Source organism: Cheilinus undulatus, linkage group 13 (assembly GCF_018320785.1).
Source record: "Cheilinus undulatus linkage group 13, ASM1832078v1, whole genome shotgun sequence".
NCBI classification, from domain to species: domain Eukaryota; kingdom Metazoa; phylum Chordata; class Actinopteri; order Labriformes; family Labridae; genus Cheilinus; species Cheilinus undulatus.
This window is the reverse complement of record NC_054877.1, coordinates 6,399,361-6,413,798: the sequence shown is the minus strand read 5'-3', so window position 1 is coordinate 6,413,798 and position 14,438 is coordinate 6,399,361. Positions and strand designations below refer to the sequence as shown.

The window sequence follows — 14,438 nt, the reverse complement described above, 5'->3', positions numbered from 1 at the left end:
TTTTAGTCACATTTTAGTCATTTCTATCCTTTTCAGTTTTAGTCTAGTTGTCATGATCCTGGTTTTGATTTATTATGTTTCTGAGTTTTCCTATGGTTATCCTTTGTGAATTCTGTGATTTCTAGTTTGACTTTGTATTTGGTTTAGTTCTTAGATGTTATCTGTAGCCCTTGTGTTTCCTTTGTTCAGCTTTTAGTGTTTTATATTGTCTTTGTGTTTCTGTGTATTTTGGGCTTTTGTTATTTTCCATGTGTCTAGTTTTTTATTGTATTAAGTTATTCCTTGTGTTCCATGTTTAGGTTTTCCCCTGTGTTTCATGTGTAGTACTCCATGTATTTCATGTCTAGTTTATTTCCCTGTTTCATGTTCAGTTTTTGCTCTTTGTGTTTTATGTTTAGTTAATTCCCTGTTTCATGTTAAGTTTCCCTGTGCTTCTTGTTTTGTTTCATGTTTTAGTTTTACTCCCTGTGTTTGAGTTTCCCTCCTTGGTTCTTTGTATCCTCCTGTGTTTTCAGTGTTTCTGTAGTTTAGCTTCTTGTGTCCAGTTTTCAGTCCTTGTGTGCTTCTTGTGTTAGGTCCCATGTTTCCTGTTTTATTTTGTAGTTGCCTTCCCTTGTGTGTGTGATTCCAGTTTTGCTTCCTGCCTGAGTTTCCCTCCACTTTGATTATCCTTCACCAGTTTCACCTGTGTCTGATTGTCCACACCTGTCTGCCATTGTTAATCACTCCCTGTGTATATAAGCTCTGTGTCTCCCTGTGTCTGTGTTGGTTCATTGCAAATGTCTTCCTCGTGTCAGTTACTCCTCGTGCTTCCTTGTGCTTCTTTTGGATTTTGTTTAGTTGATTTTGATTCCAGTGTTTTTGTTCAAGTAAGTTCTTTTGTTTCATTAAATCCTTTTTTATCTGCATTTGGGTCCTCCGTTTTGAGTTTTTTCCCGTAATCCTTGACACTAGTAGTCTAGAGCGTCGTATCAGCTTTGTGACGTCATTGTAAAAACTAAACTTCTTTCAATAGCGCAGCAGTTTGTTCACATTTTTCCTCAATAAAGGGCGGAAATCATCAGAGTCCAGTTAATAAACAGTCTCTTGTGACTCACCTTATGGATGAACACAGGTTGGATTCAGTGAGATGAAATGCAAAGGCAATTAAAGTCTCTTGTCACTTCAAAAACTGCTGTACCTTTACAGCACGTGCCCATTTAATCCTCTGAGCTGTAGTAGATGTGCAGATACGAAGAGCGAAGTTGCTTGCATCTTAAAAGTGATTTTAAACATCCATGGATGCAGGATGGACTTTTTGTCCGGGTCAAAACAAAAAACAATTTTCTTCTTCTTTCTCCTCCTTTGTGGGGTTGTAAACCAGCTACGTGCGTACCGCCACCTGCTGTTTCAGACTGAGTAAATACGCAAGTGCGCCCAGGTACGGTTCAATATTGCTAGTGTGAAAGCAAGCCAGCGGGGGAGGAATCGCGTCGCGGTTCGAATCAACTGGGCCATATTGCTTCCACTTCTTCATGATGGATATAACTGAACTCTGGGGGATGTTCATTGCCTTGGATATGTTTTTTCATCCATCCCCTGACTTTTGCTTTTCAACAACATATTCCTTGAGTTAATTGAAATGTTCTTTTGTGTTCATGGTTTAATAGTAGCCAGGAATACTGCTTTGATAAATATAACTCATGAAATATGCATTCACTTTGACATTAGGGAGGTTTCTTTGTATATTTTTTGTCAAAAAAGCCAAATTATATTGTCCCTAATTGATTTACAGAACCAAAAGGCAACAGCATCTGCATGTAGGCTGTTTGTCTTAGCTTGGGTGTGGTTATTTGCCCTTAAAACCATAAACATTAAACAAACTTAACAGCTAACAAAAAGATAAAGAGCTTTTACAGAAATGCAGTTACTTTCAAAAGCATTGCCCCTTTTGGATGGGACCTGTAGGGTGAAATGGGACTGTTAATATGTGAAATGCTTCTGCACCAGTATGAAGCCAATGTGGGGTCAATGCCAAAGTGCAAAGTCATATTAACGGCAGGACTTTGTTGTGCTGTTTGGGTGGAATCTCAGTGTAAACAGGAATGAAATATTTAGCAGCAGCAGCAGCACCCTGTGTGTTTATATGTGTGTACCTGTATTGCAGAAGACTCCAGTGTACGCTGACAGGCTGCAGTCACAGTGGAAACCGTTGACTCTCTCCACACAGCGGCCCTGGTTCTGGCAGAACGATCCGTAGCTGCTGCAGTGACCGGGGCAGCCTGCTCGAACCCCGGGTGTGATCTTTGCCCTCTCCTCGAGGTCCAGAGTGACGCCGTTCAGCTGCAGGGAGCGAATACATCCTCGAAAGCCCTTCTGCCTTGACGCCGTGCCTCCTGACAACACAAAAACAGTGCATGGCATTAGCATTTCATTTACATTTATCTAGCATGGCAGGGGCTCCCGGGCCAAAGAGGTGACAGATATCCCTGTCGTTGGACCTGCCGCAACACCAGCTGACTCTGTCTCTCTGTTTAAGCCTGTCTCTCATTGCTTTGTGTGTTGACAAGTCTGTATGTTTTCCCTCTCTCTAGTTTCTACATTCCCTCTCCTTCTGTCAGCTGCAGCAGATCCACACGTCACCTCTGCTCCCCTACAAGCTCCAAACTGTCAACAGTCTTCTTATGAAACGACACAGCCATGAAACAGCTCTGAGGCAACAAACCGAAGGTGGAAAACACTTTTTGATGACATAACTTTCAACATCAGTCTGTCTGCCTGATACCATCCAGGCTGCTTGGTGCTGAAGTGTCTGCCTATCTTAAAGGGCATGCTTCATGTGCTTACGCTATTCTTCAAAGCTACAAAAGAAGAAACCCTTTGTAATTCATTCGAAGGTGTAACACAGCCACCTATTGTTCGCAGAGTTCAAACATGACAACTTCCTATTTCTGCAAAGATCACAGATTCAAACTCCTATTGTTGCTCCCAGCACAAACTTGGCAGCTCTTTGCTCTCAGAGTCTGAAGCTAACATCTTTCTATTGTTCAGCAGCAGCAGCAGCTTTCACACCAATAAATCACGGAGCTCTGTTCCTCTCTCCTCCAGGCCCGCTTTCTCTGCTCTGATTTCACCAGTATGAATTATTGAACCAGCTGAGCAACCGTGGATATGAAAGATGCCTTGATGTTTCCTCTGACACGGCACAATGCAGAGCCATTTTAGCTATTTTTAACGTGTTTTGACTGTAAGGACTGTTCAACATTTGTTTTTATGATTCAAATCATTAACGACTGTAACGTAGATATGAGTAACTGTCCTGATTTTCAATAATTTCTTAGAGAAGTTTTTGATAGAGGTGATTGGGGTTAACTTTCACGTTAATTGTAAAATTAAATCTGTTTACATTTGGACTGTCAGTTTTGATGCATTTCCTATTTCCATGTTTACGCTCATACCATTATCTTGGATCTTCCTCAAAATCCATATTTCCTTCAAAATAAAAGCAGATCAAAAAGGGAAGTCAATTACCCTTAGTAGAAAATCCTTATTTTCCTTCAAAATAAAAGCAGACCAGAAAGGGAAGTTAATTCCCTAAAAAACCTTATTTTCCTTTAAAATAAAAAAAGACCAGAAAGGGAAGTCGATTACCGTCAGTTAAAAAAAAAAAATTCCTTCAAAATAAAAGCATGTCAAAAATGGAAGTCAGTTACCCTTAGTAGAAAATCCCTATATTTTTCAAAAATAAAAGCAGGTCGAAAGGGAAGTCAGTATCTTTAGTAAAAAATATCATTATATCCTTCATAGCTATACCAATGTAGCTAATTAGCTTTAGCAACATATGCAGCGGTGGCTGCATAGATAACATCTATGTAGCTAACAAAGCTGCTTTGTGAGTTTAGCTTTAGCTATGTCGGCTACGTAGCTGTGTAAGCAAACGCGGCAAACAGAGCTACGTAGGCTGTGCTTGCTGCATTTGAATGTTTTCATGGAGGATGAGCTATATTCCTGTAAGCAAACTGTTTACTCAGTTTTATCAGTGGTTCGGTAATTTGGTTTTGCAGATTTTCAGGTTTTTAACTTTGAACTTTTGATATCTTAATCGTTACCTAACCCTAAACCAAAGTTTTATCTGATTTTATTCTGAAATTTTTAGCGTGTTTTTCTGTTCTGTCTGTAGCCAGACTGTCTTGGATGGATCTGCCTGATGACAAATGTAGAATCAGGCTACTCCACCTGCTTTGCAAAGTTAATTTACATCTATTTATAAAGAAAATACTTTGGGATTTTTGTTAAAAGATTAAGACTTTATTTTCTTTTGGTGCCAAAACAATAGTTGCTATAAATATTGATGCTGAATCTGTGGATGCTATATACTAGTACATCTGACCTTGCAAAGCAGAGGGATACACCCGTTTCCATGTTTTTCACTGGCCAATCCATCTTGCAAAGCTCCCGTCTTAACCGTTTGGGCCCGGTAAGAAAGTGACAGAACCAATCAGCAATGAGGGGCAGTACTTTCAGGCACGGTGCAGTCATGACGTAAGCAAGCAGGCTTATGGGGGGAGACATTAGCGTTGATGCTGCTAAAGCGCCAGTTTTACTAGAACTTGATGACATTTCTTTAAAAGAAGAACAAAGAACAGCAGTGAGTTGTTTTCTTTTCAAAAACCACATAAGTCATGTACTGACATGTCTCTAGTTGCCCTGGTTCGGGTTATGCAGTATTTTCTGGAGTTTACACCTTTGGTAGGGGCGTAGGCGCAGCACGTTAGCGGCTACGTCACATGTTTTGTTGCTCTGATTGGTCCGTAAAGATGTGACAGACAGTATGTTCAACCAATCATCCTCCAAGTATTTTTTCAAAGAATCTGCCCTTTCCCAAACGCTGTCTGTGAGTGGTTTTCCAGGTGGATGTGTGAAACAAATCCATCTGGTGTGCCAGGTTAGTATATGTCATGGAGCATTGTGATTGTGAAGGCCCTCGCTCTTTAACAGGGAGAGTTTCCTCTCTATTTCAATAAATGTGCCACATCTAAATAATATTATGTACTGCAGTTAAATACTATTTCTCAACTTTTCTTGTTAAAGTAAAATAAACTTTTTGAATTGGAAAAAATGTTAACATGGGTGTTTTTGTAAAAGTTGTGATTTCATCAGGAACCAGAAACAGATCCCTGAGGCTCGCCACCTCGGATCAAAGCAACAACACAAAGATTATTGTTCAACAAACTCCAAACAGCGAGGTGATCAGAGCAGTGAGGGTTTGAACTACAGACATTCAGCAGTTCTTCTGATCCAACATGGATTACGTTGTCTCTACATCAAATACAGGGGCTGCGTACAGGAAACACTGAAAAGAGCATAATGAGGGCTTTGTGACGTGGAGATCAAAGACCACATCAAAGAAGCCAGAGGCAGATAAACTCCACCTCCGACCAAAGGGAAAGGCCATCAGGGGGACCTTAAAGAGACTTTCAACCTGACATCAAGTAGAGTACCTCTCACGTCTTTACACAAAATCTGCATAGTGTGTACTAAAACACAGGAGAGCACATAAGAGGGGAAAACAATCAGTGAAATGAGATCAGAGAAATCATCAAAGGCATGCAGGTGCAGAGCTCCTCATCCAAGGAGAGCAAAGCACAGCAAGAAGAGTGTAATCTACAGCAGCTGCATGAGACCGAAAAACCTTGCCAGGATGTAATTCTTGGCTTAGTATGGAGAATTACAGTCTAAACATGAAATCTGGATATGATCTGATGATACAGACATTACATACTGTGTGTAAAGGAGGATTTGAGCTGTGAGATGTAAGCTACAGATCAAACACACCATCAAAGACTGTGCATGTGTCACACTGTGTGATCGGCTAATTGTGCACACAGGAAAATAACATTTTGCATGAGTGAATAAACAATGCCAATTATTTTAGAAGCTGATGTGTATTCTATTGTTGTCTGATTGGTTTGTAGAAATCAAAAGATTCATAATGACAAGACACATTGACTGGATTTCCTTCCTTCCATCCATCCATCCATCCATCCATCCATCCAAGTGTGCATTCAGAATTTGTACAACCACATTCTTTTTACTATAATCATATAAATATTTATCGCCTCCCAGCTCCCACAGCCAATCACAGCTCTTTCTCTCAACATAGTGTTGCATGTAAACATGATGTACTTCTCCTTAATCCCTGCTTGCCTTCATTCTAATGCACCACGCTGCTGTCACTGCTGGCAAAGCTTAATCTCCTCCACCCCAGCCTCCTCCTTTATAGCATTAAGCTTGTTGCACCCTCATATTCAGATTCATGCTACTGTGGATTAATTGCATTTGAACTTGTTTTATTGTATTCAGTACCCATTGTCATTAATGTATCCACCCATATGGGAGTTTCTGGTCATCTACTTTGATGAAAATCTAAGTATGCTGCTTGACTGACCCAGGGAGCATATATCCATTTTGAAACAAATTATTAAATGACATTGTTCCTGACTGAACCAAAGATACTTTATCAAGTATTAGAGGCTATTTTGTATGAATATAAATTTGGTGTACCTTGAGATTTTGCTTGGACTTAAGGTGTGCCTTAGGCAAAAAAAGCATGAAAACCACTGGTTATACTACTTATCCTGTTTAGGGTTGCACATGGCTGGAGCCAATCCCAGCTCTCATTGTTGACCTGGACTGGTTGCCACTCAGTCAAAAGTCTGACACACATTCATACCTGATGATTTGGACAGTGTGAGGGTGAGTCCCTGAAAAGAACCCACACATGCTCGGGAAAACATGCAAACTTCACACAAAGTGGCCCAGACTGAAACGATGAAGTCTCATGTGTTGAGGCGACAATACTAACCACTTCATCAACATACAGCCTCTTTATGCGTCTTTCAAAAAAATGACATATTTTGATCAGATCTGGTCGGATCTTGACTTCTACCATGACACTCATGGTGGCTCCATCTCTGACTTCTTCCCAGTTGATTCTGGGGTGAGGCAGGGCTGCGTCTTAGCCCCTAGGCTCTTCAGTACCTGCATGGACTGGATACTGGGGTCGATAACAGGGGTAGAAAACTGTGGAGTCATTTGGTAACCTCCAGATGTGGACCTTGCTGATGATGCTGTGAACCTTGCGGTGACTAAAGATATCTTCGCAAAAGTTTTGAACTTGAGTGAGGAGGCTGAAATGTCGGGGATGGGCCAAAACAAAGATCCAGACATTTGGAGGCACAAGGATGCAGCAATCAAATCTGTGTCTGTGAATGGTGAGAGCGTGGACGTTGTAGAGCAATTCATCTATCCTCAGGACAACTTCTGTTACAGGTAGTAATGGCTACGGCTACAGGTAGTTTCTATCAGATTTCTATCCATCTGTAAGGATGTGCACTTCCTTGTGCCTCATCTGTATACATGGAGATACATGGACATCAGTCATATGGAAGTGGAAACCAGGGTTAAGACATGATCTCTCCTCTACTCTTGACTTTGACCACACAAAAATAAGTCTAAACAGCCTATGAGTCCCCATGTATACTGTTCATTTTCAAGATGACTCTATTTCAGGATTGGGATTAGCATAAACTGATGGCCACTGTACATAACAGCCTTCGCCATTAGTGTGTGACTGTAGCGTAAACGGGTAAGTGTGACCTCTGACCCTCAGTGTAAAAAAGTGCTCTGAGTTGTCAGATGCTTGAGTGCTGTACAAACTAAAGTTCAGTTACCACTGAAGTCCATTTAGTTGATTTTATGTTGCTACAGAGTTTGTTTTGTGGTCCAAAAGTTTGAAAAACCAATCAATTATTAGTTTAAGCTGAACTATGATAATAACATGATCTTATATATAATCCAGGGTAAATTTCCATGACATCTGGATGATTTTTGATGTTAAAAGAAAAAATAAAAGATGATTTGCCAATGCAAGATTTCAATATGGTAAACCTGTTCTGTAAACTTGCTGTTTCCTCAGTAAAGTGACAGTGAGAACAAAGCAAGCCACAGATTTCCTGCTAACATTGTCACATCAGGACATTTCCTCTATATTATGAAGGAAACTGCTGTGTCAATCTTTCTGCATTTGGAGGGATATTAGAGATCAAAGAATCCCTCGAAATCCTCAAACGGGAGGATCCTTTGATTTAATAGTGCTGCAGAGGGAAACCAGCTCTGTGTTCAGCTAATCATTTCATTTACAGCATTGCATCACAAATATTCTAAAGCTTAACAACCCAAACAGGGCAAAATAACTGCTCACAAACCATCACAAAGGAAGGTATTTCTAGTCCACACCCCCTCCAAAATGCTGTGTCTGGATTTTTAGCACATAAAATACCAAGAGCAATAAAGGATTTGGAAAATGAACAATGCGGTAGATTAGAACTCCATGCAAGGCAATAACACGGCTTATTAATCCAAACAATGGAACCCACCAGCTTATAAAGCAAGGCGGGATTATGGCCCATAAATACAGTGTAGACTGAAATGTGGCTCATGAATTTCTACAAACAAACACAGCGGCTTAGATTTCAAACAATGGGAAATCAACGACTCAGAGGACACAATGCGTGTGGTAAGATGCTTTATGAATTAAACAAGACAATGCTGCGGCTTATGAATCTAAATAACTCAATATTTTTGCCTTACATACTTTATGAGGGCAGGGAGTGTGTGCTCATGAATAAAGTGCACACAGTGAGCTAAGTATATGTACATAGTTATCCTGCAGAGCCGACAGTCAAACACCAAACTCCCAAACACAAAATGGGAAAAATAAATGCTTCTAAAGATTTATTTGAGTCTTCATGAAGTTTGCATTCAGAATTATTCTCTTCAGGGTCACTGGTTGAGCTCAGTGGGCAGAGAGGACAACCTTTGTGCAGAGTGCTGACAGCAGTGACCCTCAGTTTGACTTTTCCTCTTGGCTGTTTGCTGCAAATTTTCCCTCGCTTTCTGTTTTATTTTCTGTTCTGCAAGAAAAGGCAAATATTTCCAAAAACATATAATCTCAAAACGTATACTGGTGCATGGGCATTGCCACAATATAATGGGGGGGGGGGGGGTCACTTCCCCCTCAATTTAAAAAAAAAAGTCGTTTGTACCCCCCATGTTTGCCATCAAAAGTACTAGTGCATGACCGGTCCACTCAAGCGTTCTTTCCATGAGATGTTCAACCCTCCACGTCCAGACTGCATGTTAACCGCGCTGTGAAGGCGCTTTAAAAGATTTTCTCTTGTCTCTTTTTGGTTCATTTAGAACCAAAGAAAAAAAGAAAAAACATGTTATTGAATCAAATGGTTAGAAATGTTGATGTGTCACTGTGATTTGTTGCAGGCGCTTAAATGGACCATAAGTTTCAAAACTAAACCAAAGTTAAGAAAACTAAACTTATGACAAATAGAATTAAAAGAACAACTAAAAATACAATGTAAAGTAACTACCAGAGTATCTCTCTTGAGTCATTTTCGCCGGTCCTAAGTCCAGATAAAGGATGAAGGTTGGAATTGTGACGTTACAAAAACAAGAATCGACAGCAGGAAGTTCATTTGTACTTCTAAACATATTTAGGGTCTTTTTTGCTCACTTTTATTCTCTCTCATGTCGTTATTCCTCTCTCTGACAGCATCCATTAAAAAAGATTCCAGGTCTGAACACACATTCGACAATTTCTGATGTCAAACTGCTCAGTCATGTTTTAGGGAGGTGGCCCATTTCTAATGTAGCCTACATAATTATTAGGCTGCTATACTACCTGAGTATTTGATATGCTGATAACATGACTTAGCTACATCACAGAAATCTTCATATGAACAATCTACATTAAGCTTATTTCAGTTATCAATATGAAAGAATGCTCACTGCATCTCCATGTCTCCTGATATAGGTGGTTGAGATTGAGAGTGAGTCAGAGGCAGGGTCAGCATGCAGGGGGAGTGGAGAAGGCTCTGAAAATTTTCATGATAATTTTCAATCTAAAAACATGATAAAATGCATCAGAATGCGTGAAATTGCATCTACTTCTTTCAAAATTTTCATGCAATCCATCGCTAATTTGGTAAGATGGACCAATAAATGTACCTGGCATTCATAATCCGGGGCAGAGTGATCAACTGGTAAAAGTTAACTTTAAAACCAAGCTTAAAAAATGGAGAAAGTGTTAGATCCATGAAAATCAGCACAACTGTCTTGATTTGGCAAGGTCACCCTGGTAAATTCATTTGTACAACTGATAGACATTGTTTGGGAAGGGCAGAACCTTTCAAATCCTTTCTTGGAGTGATAATGGACGAACAATCTGTCACCTTCATTCTGGGACGATCACAACAACAAAATAGAGAATGAAGTAGGAGTAGGTTGCTGCAGCTGCTGCAGCTCCATCAGTGGTTAATCAAACTCTTGCTGAAGCTGGTCTGACAGAGAGCAAAATCATCTTTTCCACCAAGAAAAGCTTTCAGTGTGGTTATTTGCTCTTCTCAATACAGAAGTGTCATCCAGTTCTGATTAAACTACAGCTCCGGCTCCAGCTGCACAATCATCATTACAGGCCATCTCCAGGCTTGACGTTGCTTAGCCACACCTCTTTCTCCTCTCCAGTCATTTTCTGACTGGGAACAAATGAATAACCTTGAAGTGTTGCGAGGTTAGAGGGTTCAGTTCAGGTCTGACTGAGGTTTATGCAGAGTAAATCATGAATCAGTCTAAACCCCAATATCGATTTGCTCGTTCAACTTAAGTAAAATAACAATTTGACTAACATGTTTTAATGAATTTAAAAAGCCTAAAACTAACATTTAAATACAATGGCAAGTCACCAAAGTGTCAAGCTGGCAGGAAAAGCTTCTGTAAGACTACGAAGGCATGGATGACATCACTAGGATGACAAAAAGACTGGCTGCAAGAAGAGGAAAAAAAAGTAAGTGGCTGTGATTTATGGTTCACTTATGGTTCCCATCATAAAGTTTGGTTAACTTCAAATAACCTGTCACTTCTTGTCGTGTACGACAACATTGGCCTAAGAACACCAGCGGAGCAGATGAGGTCAAGCTCAGCAGCACCTCATTTCATCACTCTTAGGACATCCACAGCATGACCAAGGGCTTGTGGTAACCCTATACCTATTAGGACATCCAGAGCCCCCAGGGGGTTGTGTCAATCCCACGCCTAATGGTGCCAATAGGGGGACTTTGACCATACATCAGCCTCAATTTTTGGTCCAAACATGCCTAGAAGTTCGAAACAGTACTGTAATTGTAAATAAAGTAGGCTTAATTTTGACTGGTTTCTGAATTTTTCATATTTTGGCAAGTCAGGTAGTCATAAATTATATTTCCGTTTAACTGACCACGAAATTAACCTTTTTGGAAAATCCCTATGTTCGACTGCAGTAAAAAAATAGTCGCTGTAGAGTTTATTTAAATGAAACTCAGCATTTTGTTATTCATTGGAGGCCTAATTTGCAAGTAAATTACAAAATGGCTCATTTAAGCAAAACCAAAATTGTTGGTGCTTTTAAAATGCCTTGTTTAATCTACTCACACTGCATAACCGTGCCTTCTTTATAAATTCAAACATTTCAATGACACTCAGCAGGTACATCAGGGGTTTAGAGCCTCACTCAAGGACACACAAATCACAGTGCTTCACTTATTCATACACTGCAACAAACCTCCATTACCAATGTTTGCTGGGAATAAACACCAGCTTGTTCCCATTTCATCTCACACATCTACCACAATGATTTCAGTGTATTCTATTGGTAAGTCAGAGGTAATACAATACAGGTTGAGGCAGATGGTGCTGACCTCAGAGCCGATTATCAGCTAAACATATTCAGCAAATCAATATTCAGCTCAATTTTCCTGCCGCTGCCTCTCCTGCATCCAATCCCATCAATGTTTGTTGGTTTGTTTTCCCTCCTCTCTGTGTGTTTACTGATATGAAGTGACATACATAATATTAGCAGGATGATCAAACCTGGTGATAAAATATGGATTTTCATTTTTTTTCTCTCTATCAGGTCTACACACAGAAAGTGAAAGGTCAAAAAGAGAAGTTTATTAGGAGAAATGAAACAATAAATGAAAGCCTGCACAATTGATTCAGATCAAATTTGAGATTTTCAGCAGCTGACATGGATTACAGAAGCCTAATGAATGAGTGACAGACTCAGATTTATTTATAGTTGTCACTAAAATGGTTTTTATAGGCCTCCTAGTGGTTTAGAACTGTTTGACAATAAAAGCAGTGGTGCATTGGGAAAAAGGGCTGGGTGCTTTCTCTGGTAGTGTTTGTAGAAATCCAATAAGTCAGGGATACCAACAAAATCACAGTTATCCTTGCTATCCTTCTGAAAAAGAGCCTCCCGGACTGTTCTTAGCATTTCACGTTCACAAGGAGAGGAACATGAGCCTTATGACTTTATCCTTCAACCTCCAAAGTCTAGTCCTTTTATCTGTGAATCAGGGTGGGCTTTTGTGTTGACTTTGAAGAGAAACATCGTGACATCCTTGAAAATTAGTCTTCTCAAGCAAGAGATGAACATGAGGCCCTCTGACCTTTACCTTTAAACCAAGACATCCAAAATCTGATCTGTTGTTATTTAGTGAGAGTGGCTGTTTGTGCAACGTTTGGAAGGAATCCAAAACTGAGAGGATGGCACGGAGTGTAAGGGAGATCTTACATGACTTTATGTTTTTAATTTTTATGAATACTAGGCAATTATCATTTTTGAGCTATTTATCACTAAGGGGACGTCAAGAGCTCAGCAATCCTGCAAGTGACTTAATTCACTGAATAACTGTCCAGGAAACAACTTCAGAATAAAGCATCATGTGAAAACACTGGTAGCTCAAACTGAGCCTTGAAAAGATCAAGCTTTTACTTTGAAAAGTACATGCTAAGAGTTACCGTGCCTACATTTCAGACCTGGGATGTGCTGATAGACTTAGAAGGATGTGAACCGAGTCTATCCATCTTCACAGAGCTCTGAACTTTCTGTAACTTGTAACGTGAACGGTAATTCTCTGTTTTATGTTTATGTTTTTTACTAAGAATGTGTGTTTTCATGTAAAATTCTGTAGTTTTCAACCTCAAAAGTTAAGTTTTACTCATCAGTGACGCCATGTTAGCTCTGGGGCCCACTGACCTCCATATGACCTTTCACTTATACAGCCGGATGAGACTCAATGTTGATAAAGTGACGATATATTATCATGAGTCCGTGCACTGTGTTGTACTTTTAAGTTGACCAAAGACTTAAAAGTACAACACAGTGCACTGTGTTGTACTGTGTTGTACTTTGAAGTTGACCAAAGACTTTGCTAACCTGGCATGCCAGATGGATTTGCTCCACACATCCATCTGGAAAACCTTCCATAGATGTTTGGGAAAGGGCAGAGCCTTAAAAAAAAAAAGCCGGAGGGTGATTGGATGAACGTTCTGTCTGTCACATCTTTATGGACCAATCAGAGCAACGAAACACGTGACGTAGCAGCCCCAAACCAAGGCGCACTGCTACCGGCGAGTAAACTCCATAGAGAAGTGCATAACGTGAACCAAGGCGACTGTAGACATGTCAGTACACGACTTCTGTCATTTTGAAAAGAAAACAACTAAACGCTGTTCTTTGCTCTTCTTTTAACCAGTGTAAATTTCGTGGACTAAAATTATGATGAAAAATGTTCATCAACAGCCTTTTTTTCCATGACAAAAACTAGACTACACTGCAAGAACAGATGTGTCAAAAAACAACACACATGGTTGTGTTAACAGCATTTTGACACATGTTGTGTAGATAATGTGTAATTTTTGTGTATTATGCCTCTGGATAGACTGGCACCTGATTGACACAGTACATGTGTCATTTCCTGAGGGAGGGCAGCTTTTTGTTGTTGTAAAAAAAAAACATATATTTTACATGATAGCACACAAAAGGCTCTACAATAAATCAATTTATTAATAAAAATGAATATATATGCTTCTGAAAATAAATTAAATCTAAAAACATTAACGGCTGCTTTTTCGTCGACCAATCACGTCACGGCATTTGACTTTTTGAACCACTGGATCCTCGCGCTCTTTTCACTCTTGCCTGGCCGGAGAGCAGAGAGTAGAAGGGATGCCGTCTGACCTGGAGCCACCTGTAAGTAAAGTTTTTCATTTAATGACGTTATCATTTATGACCGTTAGCTTTCTAATGTGTGTGAAAATAAGATGGAAATCTGTAAAGTCGCTAAGCTACGCTTATAGTGGTTCTAACCTACTCCGTGTTAGTGGCTATCTTTGGTGACTGGGCTAGCTTGATTTTTGAAGCGGGAAATAAGTACATTCAGAGCCAGGATAATAAATGACTTTGGTTGGATAAGGTTAATCCATATCTACATAGTTTCCATTGTTAGAACAAAGTTGTCTGTGTTTGGTAAAGCTAACAGAAGGTAGTTGCTATAACTTTAGCC

The 14,438-nt window shown here is 39.8% G+C and overlaps 1 protein-coding gene across 1 annotated transcript in view; it reads right to left on the bottom strand.

Moving 5' to 3' along the window:
* The window catches only part of LOC121520599 (contactin-associated protein-like 4), a 222,844-nt gene that overhangs the window by 34,846 nt on the left and 173,560 nt on the right, over positions 1 to 14,438 (bottom strand). Inside the window, exon 18 of the mRNA XM_041804138.1 lies at positions 2,136 to 2,375. Coding sequence (XP_041660072.1) covers positions 2,136 to 2,375 — 240 coding nt within the window. The remainder of the gene's footprint in view (positions 1 to 2,135; positions 2,376 to 14,438) is intronic.